Source organism: Carassius auratus, chromosome 21, assembly GCF_003368295.1.
Source record: "Carassius auratus strain Wakin chromosome 21, ASM336829v1, whole genome shotgun sequence".
Classification (NCBI taxonomy): Eukaryota; Metazoa; Chordata; class Actinopteri; order Cypriniformes; family Cyprinidae; genus Carassius; species Carassius auratus.
In genome coordinates, this window is record NC_039263.1 from 24,137,797 (window position 1) to 24,158,084 (window position 20,288).

The window sequence follows — 20,288 nt, forward strand, 5'->3', positions numbered from 1 at the left end:
CTCCGATTTCGCGAACTGATTCAAATGATCCATGAAGCCGCTCCGAACTCCCGACTGACTCAAATGATTCGCGATCGTTCCGAACTCCCAAATTGGTTCAAATGATTCATGCTCCATACTCCGAACTAGGAAGAATTAGGAAGTGTGTATTGTGAAGGGCGCTCTGAAAAGCGGCAGTGCAGGCAAAGGATTAAAACGGATGTCCAAATGAACGTACCGGTACGCCAAAAGCACGTTCTGGGCGCACGGAGAGGTGGTGGTATGCTCAAGAGCTATATTTTGAAGTGGCGGTACTGAGTACCGGTGCGTACCGGCCCATTTAAAGCACTGAATTCTAATTCATATTCATGAAGCATATTCTCCGCCTCGGTCTGATTGCAGCGTTATTGTTCGCGTGCGCGTGCTCGTAGTGGTGAGACGTCACGAGCGTCAGTAGCGACGTGGAGACGCAGAGCTAATAGAGCCTTAACTTCCACTGTCAGAAACGCTCTACTGGACTTCTACCATCACAAATTACAAATCATTTACTTTTATTCGTCTGAGAACACATAGGCACCTGTATAGAGGACCACGAGTTGCTTTTGTGACTCGCTGTCAAATCTGTCGTTCATCAGGTAAGTTTTGATGACCGTTAGCCTGCTACTGTGTTAGCATGTAAGCTAACAAGTTTACAATGGATTTCTCCATTCACTCTAGTCTGCAGGCTAATTGTTGCTAGGTGTTTAACTATCCTGATACTTATTAACTTCTGCACTGGCAGTTGCCTAGCGAAAAATAGTTATATAGAGTGAATATTTAATCATATTGTAGTTAATTTGTTCGCGGTGGATATAAAAGCTGTGAAGTGAGTAACGTTAACGTTAATTTGACAGTTTCTGGAAGGAAAGCTCAATCTTGTAAAGATAAATAAACAAGCTAAATGAATTTAGATGTGCATATTATAAATCAATCTTTAATAACTGTGTCAAATCATAATTAGTGTAACAATTAGAGTGTTTGTATTTACTGCCTACTTATCTAAACTTTGTGTTTTCAGTCTTTGTGTTTACAATAACATTTAATAAAAAAAGTTTTTTTGCACCTTTTTGCATCATGGTTGTTTGTGCATCTTTGAGGGAGTCCCACAAAATCTTTCATGAACTTAAACAATTTTATTCACCTATAGGTCATGTTTTATGTCTAAAAATGGACTCTTGTTACTGTTAAAAAAACATACATATAAATATATGTTAATTTTATACCAGCCATTTAATACTAAAACAGAAATAATTCTTACTGTGAAACTGTAGAAATGGTATATTATAAATAAAAACGACAACATGTATTTTGATTGGTTGGAAAATGATTATTATGGAATGGATCTACATCAGTAGCTTTCTTTAGGTGTGTGTGTAACAAAGCTTCCTTCACCTGAAGATGTAAATGAACTTCCTTGTAAGTCGAGAGAGTTCACATCATCTTCTGTGATCAGAACAGACTTAATATGATGCAGGATGTTTAATCAAAAGCTGTTTTATGGCAGCCACATCAGAGAATGTGTGTGTGCTTAACAAAGAGGTGTGTATAGGGCTCCGTGTCATGTGTGTTGACTCTTACTAAATTGTATAGTGTAATCAGGTCTACATTTAAATGTTTATTTGAAACCTAAAATATTCTTGCTCTAGGTGATTGAAAAACATGCGTCATTAGTCAAACTAATGAAAGCGTATTCCTCCCATGATCCTCCAGGTTTTGCTCGGCTGATGATGAGGCTCTGAGGAAGTCTCTGGTTGTTTCCGGAGGAGATGGGTGCAAACACCAGTCAGGTGAGCGACCTGTCAGAGAGCCAGAGCATCCGCACTCTGATTGGTCCAGACGCCATCTCAGAGAACGAGCCCTTTTGGAACCAGCTGATCTCCTTCACCTTCAGCAGTCCCACCTGCAGGTGAGGTGCTCCTCCGACCCCCGTCACTGATGTCCCATACACTCACATTCATTCAGATGAAACCTTGTCACCTTACAGCCCGAATGTTCTGTTCTGCCTCGGAAATAGATCATGTGTGTGATCTGTGTTGTTTCTGATGAGTTACAGTATGTGAAGATTCACAAATGATGGGCTTTAAATGCTGATCCACACGAGCTAAAGTGCATTTGAAAATGCAATGTGCCGAAAATCTTCCCAAAATTGTAATCAGATTTGTAATTTCTCAATAATAATGTCTCCCTGCTGTTTTCCACCAAAATAAAAACTCTAAGGGTACAGTTTGAAAGCAAAGAAATGAAGGAAGACATGATTATTAATATTGAAATAAATTTGCAGTGCAATAGTATAATTTCTATATTTTTATATATGTCCTTATTGGTTTGTTTAATGTTAAAAATTGACTAAAAATCTGTATTATTATTATTATTATTATTATTAATAAAACAGTAACAAGACGTTATCATTATTATTTGTATAGTGAAATTGAACGGGTTCCATAAAAACACCAATGAATGTTGCTTGAGAAAACAATGAGTGGAGAAGGTCTGGAGCGCTGATGTCCTGAGCTCAGGTTCATCTTCTTCTGGAGGTGGTTTTATGAGAGATGGACACCAGATGGAGACAAACACTAGTTCAGCAGCTCTCTCAATTATTCAGCGTTTGCTCTGATATGATCCAACTTATCCATCTCATTTGACATAATTCCCATGTTTTCACTGTTGAGAACTATTAGATGTTGTTTAACAGATTGAACAGCCTAATATTAAGTCTGTGTGAAACTGTAAAATGGTGATTTCTGATGTCTTGACCTTCTCGTCTAGTAAAAATTATACAGACATATCTGTCATAACCTGTTAAATTTTATTCAGTTCATTGGAGTAAGTAACTTCTTTTGAATAGTTGATCTGTGAGTAAGAACAATGAGCTGATTTACTTGATGTTTATTAAGTTGATCTATTATTAATTGAGCATGGCTTGTGAAAGCGTCTCTTGACCGTGTGAAATGAGCTGTAAACTGTTTTGATATCCCTCTCATCTGCTGATGATCTCTGTGTGTGTGTTTGCAGTGCTGATGCTAGACTCCTGGAGGAGGCAGTCATCCCGCTGGCTAAGACTCTGAGTATGTGTGTTTGTGTCATTTACTGCTGTTTCATTACAGCCGTATGCTGATTTCAAAGCCTCTGTCTTGTGGAATAAAGGGCTGTCATTTCAGACTGTGCGCATGAAGCCACATGATTCAAATGATTAGCCATCCCAAGCGCTGTATGTCATTTATTGTTCCAGCCGTTTTGAATCATTCTGTTGATCTAGTTAAGTAGCTTTTATCATGAAGCGGTGTTCGGTGTGTGTGATCATCTGTCTGTGTCCCGTATAGTTCAGAACAACCACAGGTCCGGGAACTTCGGGGCGTTGGTGAGAGTTTTTCTCAGCAGAACCAAAGAGCTGAAGATTTCCACAGAATGCCAAGAGTGAGTGAGATACAGCTTCAGTAATGTGTGCACATAAGAGTTTTGAAATGTTCATAACAGCTGAATAATATGAAGACAAACGGCATCTAGAGTACTCGATACTGACTCTCACTGCATACATGATTCTAATGAAGCCTTTTCTCCATGAATGATGTGTTTCCACAGTTATTAACAGTATAAATCTAGTACAAATGTTCTTGTTCATTTCTTACACCATGCTTTGTGTTTTATTATCTTGTTCACTAGTTAAAGCTGCTCTTCTGACCATCTTCTCAATCTCTCAGGATATTTTATGTCCTCTTTTGGAAAGTCGTAGAAATGCTATCTTTTTTTTTTCATTTGCTGATGGGGCAAACATGAACACAGAAGTAATATTTTGTTGAAGTTTACACAATTATGACAACTTTTACTTCTGAGAACCATGCTGTTATATTTAAAACAATTTGATTTATTCATTTTTTTTTATTTGTGCATTCTATGTTTATATAATTTTAGCACATTTTGTACATCGTGTTAAACTAAATACAAATAACAAAACACTTCTTTGGTAAATAGCTGAAATAAAACAAGTTTTTTTTTCTTCATATTATAATTTTTCTCTTTAATATTTTTCAACCTATTTCATTTCAAGTGGCTTTTTTGAATGAGTTTGTTGTAATTCTCAGTAATCACCCTGATAGCGCTGCATATACAACCTGTTGCATCTTAATATATATTCACTATAAAAGTGAATCAATTTGATACATCACAATTTGATGTAAATATAATGGGTTTTGTGTGTGAAAGCGGCTGTTGAGATTTGTCTGTGTTTCTCAGAAAGTCTGTGAGATTTTGTGAAACATATTCTTTAGAAGCATATTTTCCCACTCTCCCTCCATGACATTCACTAGTCCCTATAGCTTTAGGATGTTTTCTGATATGATTTTCCCATGGGAATAGCAGCGGTGCATCCCACGGCGTCACACACACACACACACACTTCAGTGTTGCTGAAGCAGAAATCCAGAGCAGGGAGTGACCCAGCGCTCCGACAGCGTCAGCCTGAGAGAATATTTATGATCTGTTCTCATCACTCAGCTGATGCACTCAAAAAAATACCAAGGCCTAAAATTAAGATTTATCTATTTGAATTGCATACAAAATTTCCAACCATTTGGATTGCACAGTCTTAACATGAACTAATAAACCTAATGCAATGCAATGCATACATAAATGAAATGTTTTTTAATACACAATAACCGGATTTATATATTTTGTCATCAATAAATCGAAATGGTTTGAATCTCATATTTTAAGTAGTTGAATATTGCTCCAGTAGAATTGGTCTTACCAGTAGTGCTGTATATTTATTGATAAGACTTGCCTGTATGTGATTTGTAGTTGTTCCTTGACTGTAAAGCATATTTATCAGTGTCCTACTATATTTCTAGGAAATGATTTTACTCAAAGTGCATCGATAGACATTATAAAAAATGTTTCTCCTGGGAAAATATTAGAATTTTTATTAAATAACAATTTGACAAACAAATACTTATTTATGTAAAAAAAAATATATATATATATATATATATATATATATATATGTGTGTGTGTGTGTGTGTGTGTATATGTATATATATGTATTCACTAAAGTATTTTCATTAAGATCCTATTATTTTAGATAATTAATATAGCTTTTGATGCTCATATGGCATAAAATGATAATTAAATTCCTGGCTAGCCATTTTAATGGAATAAATTAATAAATGAACAAATTTATGCTTTTCTAAGCAATTTTAATGTAGTTTTAATAAAATCAAATAGATGATAATAATAAACTATAATAAACCATGCAGTGAATTATTATTTTTTTTAATGTTTTATTTTGTGCAAAAATCATATCCATCGCATTTATATATGACTGACAAAGTGGCATTAAATAAAGTTTATAGTTTTTGTTAAGCAGGGTGAAGTCCTGGTGTGTGTGTGTGTGTGGGGGTGTGTGTGTGTGTGTGTTGTGTGTGTGTGTTGTGTGTGTGTTGTGTGTGTGTTGTGTGTACTTGTTTTTCTGTTCTGGTGGGGACTTAAACCTGAATACACACAGACTCATGGGGACTTGTCTCATGGTGGGGACCTAAATTGAGGTCCCCACGGGTAAACAAGCTGATAAATTACACAGAATGAAGTTTCTTGAAAATCTAAAAATGCAGAAAGTTTCCTGTGAGGGTTAGGTTTAGGGGTAGGGTTGGTGTAGGGCGATAGAAAATACGGTCTGTACAGTATAAAAACCATTACGCCTATGGAGAGTCCCCACAAGGATAGCTGACCAGACTGTGTGTGTGTGTGTGTGTGTGTGTGTGTGTAAGGCTGCTGGAGCTCAGTAAACCTCTGTGACACACTCTTTCTCTCTCCAGTCAGTTGTTCATCTGGCAGGCCCATAATGCTTTGTTCCTGGTGCGCTGTTTGCTGAAGGTCTTCATCAGGGAGATGAATGAAGAAGAGCTGCACTTACAGTTCTCCTACCAGGAGAGGCCGCCGGGAACCTACGGTATCACAAACACACAAATCAATTCCTTTGTCCTCACATGTCCGTTTTTACAGGTTTTATTATATTTGGACCTTATAAATATAGATGGTTGTATTATTTAGTTAAGTTTCCATTAAGAAAGCCCGCACACATCAGTGCCATTTTAATATTTTTCATATTTTATTTTGTATGATAGTTTTAATTAATATTTTTAATCAACGAAATCCGTTTTTAATTTAAATTTCATTTTTAGTAATTTTGTTGTTCTTTTGTAGTTTAAAAACTATATATATTGTTATTCATTTAAGTTAAATTAAGTTTATTTATTTTTTTAATTCAGTTTGCTTTTATTTATTTGTAGTACATTTAAAACAAATATTTTAAGCTGGTTTTCTAATTTTTCTGTTTTATTTTTCAGCTTTATTGTAATGAATTAAAATGTTGTAATTATACAGTAGTTTAAGTTAATGATAATAACCCTGACACACATTTCCAATGACAAAAGAAGATAAAGTTAGTGTGTTGAAGGTCTGTTTCAGCATCAGAGGAAGACATGTGCGCCTAGGTTTATGTCCTGATGTTTTTCCTCCTCCAGTGTCTTCTCTCAATTATACTTCTCAATAATAAAGCCCAAAAAGCACAAATAATAGAGCTTTTTCAGCACTAGAGCTGTCAATCCTGACAGCTTCTCAGTCACACTCCTCAGGTGTGTCATGTCTGACTAATCAGAATGAGCGTCATACCTAAAGTAACTTCTCATAGACAGTATTTCCATGACTGAGGACTGAGGTGTGTTTACAGACTCCATCTGTGAGGATCTTCTGGAGGAGCTGGTCTGTAATTTGGTGCATCTCATCGTCGAGGTGCCGCTTCTGTGAGTACTGGACATTGTTCTGGATTTCTCTGTCTTGTGAAGTCTAAGTGATAAAGTATGTCTCAGTGTGAGAGGGAGGTGTGTGTGTGTGTGTGTGTTATTGTCGTGATATGTGACGATTCTTTCACGTACAGCCTGTGAAGGTCAACTCTGACTCAAACAACGAGGTGTCACTGTCATTTACACACTGATATATTTTCAAACATTTGTCCATGAAGTTCAATGTAGGACTGTTTATAACTTTTGAGAATAATTATAAACAACTTAGCGTCTTCCCCACATGATGCGAGCTAGTTTAACTCCGAAATGAAAATGTGCTCACCCTCAGGCCATTCAAGATGAGTTTGTTTCTTCATTAGATTTGGAGAAATGTAGCGTTGCATCACTTGCTCATCAATGGATGCTCTGCAGTGAATGGGTGCCGTCAGAATGAGAGTCCAAACAGCTGATAAAAACATCACAATAATCCACACCAGTCCAATCCATCAGATAATGGCTTGCAAAGCAAAAAGCTACAATTTTCGTTAGAAAAAAAACAAATCCATCAGTAAGAGTTTTTTCTAGTGATAAAGTCTGGTCTGAATCAGAAGAGAAATCTGCACAGATCAAACACCATTTACAAGATGAAACCATGCAAATAGGTGGATTTCGATGTGAGAGACAACATGGGATGGACTGTTTCACCGGAGGAAGCATTATTATGGATTATGGATTTATATTTTGGCCAGAAGCAATGGTTTAAAGTTAAAATACCTTGATTATGTATTTGTTTCTTACAAACACACAGCATCTGACTTCACTGCTGAACTGGAGTGGTGTGAATTACTTGTGGATGATTGTGAGGTTTTTATCAGCTGTTTGGACTCTCATTCTGACGGCACCCATTCATTAGTGAACAAGTGATGGAATTTCTCCAAATCTAATGAAAACTACATCTTGGAGTACATTTTTAGCAACTTTTATTTTTTGGGTGATATCTCTCTTTAAAATAAGGTTTTACTCGTGGGGAAAAAACATAAACATGCATATTTTCCACACTCCCTTTCCGTTTTGTGAAAGTTGGCGCTCACTGAGCGCCCATGTGTCTCGTCAGACCTCTGTGTGACCCGCTGTCATTTACACACCTGAGTGGAGGACACCTTCATGCATGAAGCCAAGAGTTATTGAGTGACGCCCCTCCACACACACACACACACACACACAGCGCACAGGAGTTCTGCATCATTCAGCTCTCCTTCTGAGTAGTTCTAGTGTTTTTATGTATTTAAAGGACGGATTGATTTATCAGCTCTCATCAATGTCAATCTGTGTCCTTGTGTTCCACCCAGTCTATAACGAAAACCCTATTAGAGACAGATGAGTTGCGCAATGCTTATGTTGAAAAAAAATGTTGATGGGTGTGTGTGAATGTGAATCTCATCAGTTAAATTGACACTGTTTACCTTATTAATAAACACTTGTGATCTCATTAAGCATGTTTCATAAGTGCATACTATTCCAACAATAAAAACCCATCAAGATTGTTTTTTTTATCGAGTCGAGCAGTTAGTGCAGTCGGTCCAAATACACAGGACATAAAGGTTCAAATCTAGCGTGTCTTTACACTCCTGGATCAATTAATATTCCAGATATTACCTTCAAAAATAACCAAATTAAGTGATGTCAGACAACATTTGCATATGAAGAGACAAAATTGAAATTTAGATTTCAAAGTTGAAATAATAATAATAATGTCATCAGATTGTTTAGGTCATGTTTTTGCAATTATTCATCACTTATTTCATATTCACATTTTATTTTATATTTATTTTAATATTTGATTTAATATATTTTAATATTTATATCCCATTTACGTTTATATTTAATTTATTTAATCATTAAAAAGTGTACAATTATTTAGTTTTCTACACTGTATCATGCATAATTAATTAAATAATAAACTTTTATTTATTTATTAACAGGAATAAACCATTTTCTGTACATTTTGTGGCGAAATATGACCTGGATATGTCTGAGATTTGTGTGAGATTGACGCAAATGTAATTATTTATTGAATATTTGTGTTTGTTACAATATTGTTTCAAAGTTTCCTGAAAGCAATAGAAGTTATCTTCAAAAAATATAGTTTATATATATATTATAAAACGAGATTATCATCAGTGTTAGTCAACATCTGCATACAGACGATCTTGACAAATGAAGAGGCTTGAGTTTGCACATCAGAAAGCCTTGAGAACTAACGGAGAAAGTGAGGAACGTCACGTAAGCGTTTGAAATAAAGCCTGGACTTTTTGCTGGCTCACATGTGTAAGTTCAGTCTGCTGTTGTTGTCCCGTGTCTGTTTTTGTGGCCGTTTGTCTCGTTTCCTTGCTACGTGCTGACTGAGAGAAGTCAGGCGCGGGTCACATTCAGAGCCCCGGCTCGCTGGTAACTACGTGTTTGTGAGTGATTCTGGAGCTGGAGACAGGATTCTTATCGTGCTGTTGTGAAGGATATTGTGAAACGGAGCTCAAATTACCACACAGATCAAAACAAGAAATAAAATAGCTGCAGAGTTACAGTACGGTAGAGCGTTTATACTGTGCACGATTATTATTTCTGATCAACCAGAAACCATTTACGTGTCGATCTAAACTTGTGTGACCCTCTCTCTACTGTAAAACACAGAAGATAATGTTTAGCTGCATGCATGCACAGTGAAAGGATGAACTAAGTCCATGTGACTGAAATCTAAGGCTCACAATTTAGCATTTCATCTCCTTCTAATGGAAAAAAACCATTCACTTTTAACAAAACACTTTATCACAGATGGAACGGTTTTGTATTGATAAATTCTGTTATGGTGACTAATCATGTTATTTTCAATGCTGGTAAAAAAAATTTTTTTTGGAGATGCATGCCTGTCATTTGACAACATTCAAAACTTGACCAAATATGTGAGAGCCGAGGCCGTTACAATAATTTCACAAATGTCATAGGTGAAATTATGAAACTGCTAAATTCTGTTGAAATAATTTGCATTTTTAATTAAAAAAGGCCAACATGGAATCTGCGCACACAGATTTCTGCAGAACTGGAAGACCCATTATTCATAGTGTGTTTATTAAATATTTTGTAGTAAAGTCATCCCAGTTGAGCACATTTGACTTTAAGTCAATTACTCAGAATTCTGCTGATTTTCTCTCGAAGAGTCCATATTTTCGACATGAAAACGCCCATCTGAACCGAGTCAAGTCCAACTCAAGATCATCTGAAAGCCCTTACTGTGTTGCACTTTTTTGTAGTGCACCTTTATTTTCTTACATATTGCAAACTTGTCTTGTAATAAGTTGATCTTGATGATCAAAACAATTCAAAGCATTACAATAAAATTGGACATAATAGTATTGGTTATGATTTAATGTGTTGCTAAGCCCAGTTTGTGGAGTTTGGTTGCTCTGTGTTGCAAAACAGAATCCAGCAATAAAGTGTGTGTGTGTGTGTGTGTGCGTGTGTGTGTGTGTGTGTGTGTGTGTGTGTGTCTAAAAAGTAAAAGGGAATCATGCCAAGTGACATCACAGAACTGGGAAGTGGAAGTGAAGTGAAAAATCTGAAGGAAGGAAATGAGGGACAATAGAAAGAAAAAGAGATTGTTCTATTGATGTTGTGTGTGTGTGTGTGTGTGTTTGGAGAATGAGCGGGGGCATTGAGTTCGTTATGTTGTTAATGTGATTATATAATAATACGATCTGTTAGTCTAGGTCAAATTTCAATTTTTTTTATTTCACTTAGAAAATGATGCCACAATGTATAACCTTTGAATGGTCATGTTTCATTTGAATGCTTTTAAAATGCTTTTATTATTATATATTTTTTACTATAATTGTTTTTTTTTTAATTATTTAAAAATAGCTTTTCATCTTTTTTAGGGTTTTGTTGTTTTATTTTTATTTTTTTCCTATGTTTTTTATTTTTGCTTTTATCTTGTTTTGGTTTATTTTATTTTTTGTTTTATTTTTTGTTTTTGATTGAATTGTGAATTGTTTCAGTAATATTCACTTGAATATATTATCACATATTATTTATTATACATCTTTGTCTTTTACAGACCTATAAAAGTCAAAACGCTCTTGACCATGGTAAAATCAGTGCATAGCACCGCAGAAACTGCCTCATTTACATAAACATCTGTATTGATGATTGTCATGTGTCCGTTTTCATAGTGACATCACCTACAACATCCTGTTTGAAGCTGTCACCATCCTTCTGGTGCTGTTGTCCTATCAGCTCTTCCACAAGGAGGTTCTGAGGGAGGGGCTTATTTACGGCTACCTGACCAGAGGACGATGGTGAGAAAAAAAAGTTGGATTTGAACATCCCTATAGTTTTAACCTCTACATGTAATGAACTTTATAGTCGATCAAATAAAAGAGTCATAATTAAACTAATGGTAAGACACTCGACACACCTGAATAGATGAATCTAATAGTTTCAGAGTTCCAGCGATGCATCATAAACTTCCCAACTTGAGAACCAGAGCCAATACAAGTGAAAAGTTGTTGCCTACCGCAGTGTTTTATTCTTCTGAAGTTTGTCCCAGTGTGATATTGTGGCCCCCTGACCGGCATTAACAGAAGGACGACTGCCAAGCGCTGCCATTTCATATGCAAATGAGCGTGTTCATTAATTCACCAGATGCTCTCGTCTGGAGCTTTGCTTGAGTTCACCCGGAGGGCTCGTTTGCATCGCACCAGTGATACTGAGCTTTTAAAGTTCCCTCGTTAGCTCTTCAGCACTGCAGCTGAGCTTGCACGACTGAGGCCGTTAACGAACACTCGTCAAACCTCACCGGTGTCTTCAGGACTGAGACAGACTCTACGCAAGTACATAAAAACAAAGACGTCTAGGGACACAGAGCACCTTTGTGAAATGAACATTGATGATGCATCATTCCATCAATTTCTAGAAACCAAAAATGCAGGCATTGCCATGTTCCTAATTTTCATGTTATGTCTTATTCTAGGGGTCCAAGAGATGCTAACGCTAAATTTAGCATTAGTTTTAAATCTAATAATATAATAATAATGTTGCTCTCTTATTTTATTTTCAAATAGTTTTCCTATGCTCCTGTGATCTAATCAATACACAGTCGGCTATTTTAAATGTCAAAAGTGAGAAAAGTGAAAATACTTGAATAATAATTTTCTTAGCGATTTTCCTATGCTATTTACACTGTGTCAATAGCGATAGATTCTATTTACACTATATAAGAATAGCCGTATTTTCTTATACTACTTATTTAAAATAGAGGCACAGTATTGTAGTGCATTATGAAACAGTATGCAGTAATAACGTACTGAGTGTAAATTATCATTTTTATTAAATGGATGCAACCTTATTGGGACAATAAAACCCTCCCTGCCCTTACGCTAACCCTACCCAATACTTTATTCCCTTCATTTTTATTGAAAATAAATGCCTTTCGGATGTGATAAGAGTTAGTGTAAATAGACACGCTATTATTTATTTACTTTTGAACAAACTTTATCATTTGAACATCATTTCATTAATTTTTGCTCCCGTGATTACTATAAAATATATACAAACATGTATTTTAAATACAAATTCTGTTTACTGCCTGTTTTCTGACTTCGGGAATAAGCATTGGAGGTTGAATGATGTTTTGATTTTGCCGATTAATCGGCACCGATAGTTGATTGCTGGAATTATCGGTTAACACCAAAATCCATGCCGATCGTTTTCAGTTAGTTTTTCTGATACTACACAGTAGTGAATTGTGAATTGTGCATTTTCAGCTAAAAGGTTGTCTTTCTGTGGCTCTAATAAAGTCTTTGTGCTTTAATCATAGAGCTATAATATAGAATTATAATTGTTATGCTATGGCTTTTGTGTATATATTTAAAGATGTGCATCTTTAAGCATGACTGTTGAAATTAAATGGTAACACTTTAAAATAAGAGTACATTAAGATTAATGAAAGTATTGTTCCTAGTTAGAGTGTGTTAATTTCAACTATTATTATTATTACTAGAACTACTGCTAGTATGGTTCGGTACCGTTTTTGTTAATAAAGCAGTATTTAGTATCCATTTGAATCGTATCCATTGGTTAATTAATCGGTATTGGCTGGTGTGGTCCAACCTAGATATAAGTATCGGCAAAATCATTCAACCTTTAATAAGTGTACAAATAAATTTACATAGAAAAGAGGTGTGTTTGCACTAAAAAGAATGACAGCGACTTACTTAGCATTAAATTTATAACATTATAGCATGCAAAAGTGGCTGCAAGAAAGATATTTTAGTGTTATTTATATGCTATTATTGTAGAATTAATATTTTGAACTTTATTACTTTAGTATTATACGTTTTATTAAGTACTTTTGTACTTTTTTTTTTTTTTTTATTTTAAGTATTTTTTATTAATTTCATAAATTTTTTATTATTAAAATTATTAATTTTAGTACTTCAAATTAAAGTTGTTTCATGCCACTTTTATTAATGTTCTAAATCTATTTTTTTTTAGTTATAGTTAAGTAAAATTCTTTAGGCTAGGGTCCATTTAATATTTATAATTATTTTATTTCAGCATTTTTTCAAATATAACAATACTAAATACTAAACTTGTAAACCGTAACAAAAGCACTACAGTTGGTTGAATATTGACGGTTTGCTCATTGTCCCTCTCTGTCTGTAGTCTGTCTCTGACGAGTCGTCTGGTGAAGACGCTGCTGTATAACTTCATCAGACAGGAGAAATGTCCTGCTGCCACACATGTGTTGCAGACGCAGTCAGACGGAGGAGGCCTGCTGTACGGACTCGCATCAGGAGTCGCCAGTGAGTTTAATTCTAGAGCTTTTTTACCAGATTTGAACAAACCATCCAGATCTAAATCAACTGATACAATGAAAAGATTCATTTTGGGGTTTCACTATTCCTTCAGTGGTGTATATAAACATTGAACTTCACACACTGGCTCTTGATGATCTGGTGTTTGTTGGTTATGGCTCAGCGGTCTTATTTGCTTAAACGATGCCCGTGATGTAAGGTGATTATCCGGGTCTGTAAGGGTTGAACGGGGTCAGATTACTCTTTCAGATAATAATATTTGTTTTGGTTGTAAATAAACCCTTCAGTCCAGTTTCTCCTGAATTTGCATGTGAAAATCCCCACATGCACCTGATTCACATGCCCATTTTGTTCAGCTTGGCCTTTTATCACTCTGATAAAGTTTTTCTGTTTTTTTTTAAACTTGCTTTTGTTTGACAGGCCAGTCAGGAACAAAACCCAGGGCATATGAGTGTTTGCTTAGGGTGATATTGACAGTTGTGTCTGTCTGTCTGTTTGGCGTCTGGCTCGCTCAGACGTGTCAGCAGAAGTACACACAAACGTTTCATTGTGTGAACTCAATTCTTGGCTTGATCATTTACTTAATATTGAGTTACACGCTCTTCATTGTGTGCACTGAATTCAGACCAGTGTCCATCACACACACAGACTGTCCGTCACCAGACACACATTCACATCTCACTGTGACATACTGACCTATAGACACACACTCGATTGTGAACAAATTCATTTGTACTTTTTAGGGGGGTATCATTCAAGAAACATGAACGGAATGATTTTCTGGTTTCCACGTAATTTGTCGAATAAGAATGGTTTTACAAACAATTTGTTATTGTGTTTCATGAATAAGCACATACTAAACTACTGATGAACAAAAATGTTTTTTAACATCATAAATGCAAAAACTGAAATGAAACCAAAAAAAAAAAAAAAAAAAGCTAAATCGTCTGTTTAATAATAAAAGTGAAAGTTGTTTTTGAAGTGATTGAGCTATCCAGAGTAAGTATCATTTTGAGTTTATAATCTAGTTTTTGTTTCGATTTTTGTTATTCATTCCAGTAATTATGTATTGTCTTCAGGCTATGTTTTTTTCTTTTTTTCTAGTTTCACTTGGTTATAGTTTTGAATTTAAGTTAAATAATAAAAAGAAATTGTTTTAATTTTGTCTGAACTCCATGTTGGTCATCATCCCGTCAAGTCAAAGAATATTAGAAAAAAATACAAAATAAATATTAAATATAAAATAATAATAATAAAAGAAAAAAAATTAAAACCTATTTAATCTTTTTTTTTTTTTTTTTTTTTTTTTTACTTGAATTGAATTTGGAATTAAACTTAAAAAAAAAATATATATATATAATAAATTAAAACCTATTTAAAAAAATTATTAAACTTGAATTGAATTTGAAAAAAATAAAATAATTTATATATATTTATATACACACATGTATGAATGTATAGTATTGGATATTGTATTATTTTGTATTTGTTTATTTATGTGCTGCTTTTCAAATGTCTGAAATATCAAAATAGTTTAGAACTCAAATTGATGTTAATACAAATTATAATAACATGTTATTACCATTTAAAAATGAAATAAAAACTATTTGCCAACTAAACTGAAACTAGAAAAACAAGAAGACCAGAGCTTGAAATAAAAAGTAAACTGAAACTATTCGCACCACTGCTGAAATAAATGCAAACTAACCTGAGGTCTAGTAAATTATTCAGATCTCATTTGAAAGTGCTCATATCTGTCTTTCTGTTGATTGTGTTTCACTGTGACCGAGACGGTTAGTCAGAAGTGTGATTAGAGTCTAGAACTTCATGTATCATCGACTGACACCCGACTGGCCGAGAGATACAGAATGAGCTTGTTAACAGCTGTGAGTCAGTGCCAGGATGATGTCCCAATGTGTGTGTGGAGTCCAGACAGTGTGTCTTCATTGTCTGACGGCTAAATGGAGACACAAGCCCTGTGTGTCAGTCCCATCAGCCACAGCAGGAATTCTGGGCCTGATCCTGTTTCCGCTGCTGTGGGTTGGAAAGATTCAGGCAGGATTAGACGCCGCGATTCGTCACTCTGGAATTACACGTGCCGGAAAGCCTTCTGGATCACATTAATGTTAGCTCGACTTAACCGTTTACGATACTTTCAGTGACGTTTCATTCGCTCGTGGTTATAAATGTGCCCGCTGTTGTCTGAGAAACAGCTTAGGGTCTTTTTGATAAATTTGAGTTGCTCTAGAAACAGGATTGTGATGGATAACCTCATTCTGTCTATATATATATATATATATATTAAAATAAATTAAATTAATTCATTTAGCAGCTTTTTATCCAATGGGACTTACAGTGCATTCATGCTATCAATTCAATACAAAAAACAATAATTCAAAATTTATTATTGTGGGAAACGTTGAAGGTCAAGCAGTTTTTTGGCCTCCAGTCCAGTCCATGTCTCTTTATCCAAACTTCCTGTTTTAATAGGAAATCCGTCAACACAGGAAATAAAGTTGTGCTTATCTGGTCATTTGAACAGTGAAATGGATAAAACGATTCATGTTCATGCATATTTGCTAGTTTGAGAGCGACGTCACACCAAGCCACCCAAGAAAGAGCTAAAGGATAGTTTTTGGAGAGTGGTGCTCCCTGGGAAACACTTGTGCTTCATAAATCAGGGTGGTGATGTGTGTGTGACGCTGGCGTGTTGATGTTTCTCTGAGCCGATGGGAGTCTCTGGGCTGGGCTACTGAATGTCTCTTATGATCGTCTGTAATCTTTTACTTCTCTTCTTTTTCCTCTCTGAGACGGACCACATATGGTGGATCTCACCAAAACATCTTCAGATCCCATTTCACACCAAAATCCAATGAAAAATAGAAATGACATTATGCTTTGCATAAGAAAGTAAAGCCTTTTAGGATCATAAGTTTGCATTATTTTCATGACAGTTCACCAGTAATTCTCATTACATACTGCGTCTGGTCTTTTACAAGGCATTTTAATAATAATAATAAAAAAATCAAAATTCTCAGATGCTCTTATTTTTATTTTATTTTTTCTTTTATATTTTTTCATTTATAAAAGGCAACAAATCCTGCTGTGATGTACAAAAAAAAAAAAAAAAAATATATATATATATATATTATGACCGTTTACTACCGTTCTCATTACATATGGTGTCTGCTCATGTTTACCAGATATTTTGCTATTTTTTAATTTTTTTCTCTTATTATAATACATTATTTAATTAATTTTTTTATTTAATATTTTTCATCTTAAAAAGGCAAAAATCCTGCTTTGTGTAATTAGTTTTTTTATTACATTTTTAAAATGTTTATTTGTTTCATGATTTAGTTGTTTATTTTAATTTCATTAAACTGAGTATTCGAGAAGATAATCACTATTAATATTACATTATTAAAAATGTCACAATACAATGCTTCTTATGACTTACTAAGGAGATTCACTTTTAAAATATAATTAATAATCGTTAATATTTTTAATGTAAACCATAGTTTAGATAGATGAGATTCCTAATGTAAAACAGTTACTGTACATTATGGTGTGATACTATGGTGTATCGTCAATATTCGGATGTTTTGTGCGTTCGATCTGTGTGAATAACAGCTCCTTTAATACTTCAGCATTACATTGGTTTAATAGTTATTAAACTTGCGTCTGGCACTAACAGAATCCTGCTATTGTGTGTTTGAGCGGTTTAAGTCTCAAGGCCGTCACTGTGTCTGTGTTCAGGATTAGTGTCGTCTCAGCTCAGACTACAGCAACAGAGAGAGAGAGAGAGAGAGAGAGAGAGAGAGATGGTGAAGGATAGGAGTAGAGGATGACAGAGAAAAAGAAAATGCCTTTTGGGCTATTATTACTGATAACTCTTTCCATTTTCAGGTACATTGACTCAGACTAGTAAGCAACCACCTAGAACACACACACACACACACACACACACACACACACACACACACACACACACACACACACTGTCCCACCCTGTGTTTCATCTGACTGGTGGTTTTGCATGAATAAACTCTTTTCCTCTTCACTCATCTAGAGATCGGCCTTCATGTCAACAACTGCTTTTTTAGGAAAATATCAATATTTCTTAATTTTTTTTTGAGATTGTGTCCAGTGAATTGACCAAAGATTGAGCAGAATATTGTAACCCCATATCCATTGTTATTGCTACAGAATTAGCTCTGTGGGAGTTTTTTAATGGCATTTTTACTTCTGGAACAACACAAGATGTGAAATTAGACAACACACTTCCATGATTTCTGCTGTCTGATTCAGACTCTGTCTCTGGATCTGATGTGTCCCTCAGACTTTATTTATTATGAGTAATACAGCAGACGCTCCTGAGTTTTGAATGGAGTCAGTGGACACGCTCACACATCCACAGGGACTTTTACAGGAGGACATAGACGTGTGTGTGTGTGTGGAAGTTAGCAGCAGCATTTGTCACCCTCAGCCGCCTGTTTATGTACTGACAGTGTTAGTGGCATGGAAAACCCCTCTGTGTGTGTGTGTGTGTGTGTGTGTGTGTGTGTGTGCTCAGCTCTGCTGGATGGCTGCCATGATGTCTTAATTTATCTGCAGCTCTGTTAACACAGCCCACAATAACAACCCCAGGACACACACACACACACACACACACACACACACTGAGACCCCCAGAGCATCTGCAGTGCAGAAACAAAGGAGAGTTAAGACAAATCACACACACTTGGTGCAGATCGTGTTTTTAATAGACACTGTAGCATTCAAAAAATAATACAAATTTAATCCAGGGCATTCAAAATGCTGTACATATTTTTTAAATTGTTTTATTTATATTTAATAAATAAATATTTATATTCAGTATTTTAAAATAACATTTTTATATGAATATTTATTAACTTAATGTTTTTAAAATTATATATATATATATTTTTAAATCTTACAATGGATAATGTGTGTATTTGTTTGCCCCCCTGTCATTTAGTATTTTTAATTTTTGAGTATATATTATGTATAATGCATTGTAATGATATTCTCAAATCAGTGAATATCATGTATTTAAATCATAATAGCCATAAAAAGTTTAAATTATGAGATAAAAAGTCATGAGCTTGTAAGCAGTAACTTTTTCTGTCATAATTATTTAAATTTATTCATTTAGCAGATGCTTTTATCCAAAGCGACTTACAAATAAGGACAATGGAAACAATAAAAACCAACAAAAGGGCAATAAAATGCAAGTCTCGGTTAGACAATGTAGCATTATTTTTTGCTTTTTTTTTATATACGTGTATATACAACACACACACACACACAAAAAAAATCTTTAGAAATACCCCATCATACGTCCAACTCGTTTTTTTTTTTTTACTTTGGCCATGTTTTGCATGAGAATAGTGTAAGTAATTCAAAATTAGGGGTGCTCCGATCACGATCGGCCGATCGTTATGCGCATCTCGTCAGTAAAGCCGGTTCTCTAATCAGCGGTTAATTCCATCAGGTGCGTGATTTCACATAGAACAGCTGTTACTACACAGAACCGTTGTTAATAGAGAAGATGCGCAAATCCACTTCATTTTCAGCGTTTTTTGGCGCATCTTCTGATCTGATCGAATTAACCGCTGATTAGAGAACCGGCTTTACTGACGAGATGCGCATTAACGATCGGCCGATCGTGATCAGAGCACCCCTAGTCAAAATGTATGAAATAGCATTAGACAATCCGCTTTAAATAAAGTTTTCACCACACACTGCCAAAATAAATACTTGAAAGAAATGATGACAGACTTTTATTACTATTCATAATGCTTTTTTAAAAATTTGATTACATATTAAAATATTAAATAAATTGTTAACATTTTATGATTTCTGTTTACATGCTTTTAAAATTAAAATTTGTTTAGGCCAATAGCCTCGTGGTTAGTGCGTCGACACACAGTGCTATTGCCAAAAGTAAAAGAGAAAAAAGCAGCAGCATATGAGCCATACAGTGACTTGTCAAGCCTCACATGACCTTCGATCAGCTTTATATTGATACAATCACACGGGAATCTTTTCATGAGACACAAGAAGTGTTTTGCGTGCTAGTAGAATGTCACACCTGAGTGAATTTCCCTTCACACCTTTTATCTGAAACATCATCAAACAAATAGTTAGCATGGAAGTGGTTTGCTCTGGGGTGTTTGTTACCTTAGCATGCAGCCATACAAAGTCACAAACAACCTTAAGCAGCTCTAATGGCATCCTGTGTGTGGGAAAAATGTGACTGTAGTGCTGTATCATTTAACAAGCATGCCTTACAAAAAATGCACATACTATATCACTTATCAGTTACCAAAAGCAGAAATTTCATGTCACAATTATGATTTACCAAAACATGATTTCTTACATTATGTGTTAGTGGGCATGGGCACTAATATATATGTTTTTTCTTATATAAATAATCTGAAAGAGGCATGGAAATGGTCATACAACTATCTTTAAGCAAGAAACTTTGTGCCGTTTATATCGATTTATGACTAACATAAATAGGGAAAACAGTAAATGCTATGAAAAATCTATTTCTCTTGTAATATTATATCTGTGCTGAGAAAAAAGAACCACACACAGG

The 20,288-nt window shown here is 35.0% G+C and overlaps 1 protein-coding gene across 1 annotated transcript in view; it reads left to right on the plus strand.

The window, feature by feature from the left end:
- Window positions 1–416: 416 nt before the first annotated feature.
- Window positions 417–20,288, plus strand: part of LOC113039052 (dymeclin-like) — a 63,058-nt gene continuing 43,186 nt past the window's right edge. The window contains exons 1-8 of the mRNA XM_026196924.1: window positions 417–614; window positions 1,729–1,924; window positions 3,031–3,083; window positions 3,339–3,432; window positions 5,826–5,959; window positions 6,740–6,812; window positions 11,015–11,140; window positions 13,509–13,648. Coding sequence (XP_026052709.1) covers window positions 1,785–1,924; window positions 3,031–3,083; window positions 3,339–3,432; window positions 5,826–5,959; window positions 6,740–6,812; window positions 11,015–11,140; window positions 13,509–13,648 — 760 coding nt within the window. The 5' untranslated portion in view covers window positions 417–614; window positions 1,729–1,784. The remainder of the gene's footprint in view (window positions 615–1,728; window positions 1,925–3,030; window positions 3,084–3,338; window positions 3,433–5,825; window positions 5,960–6,739; window positions 6,813–11,014; window positions 11,141–13,508; window positions 13,649–20,288) is intronic.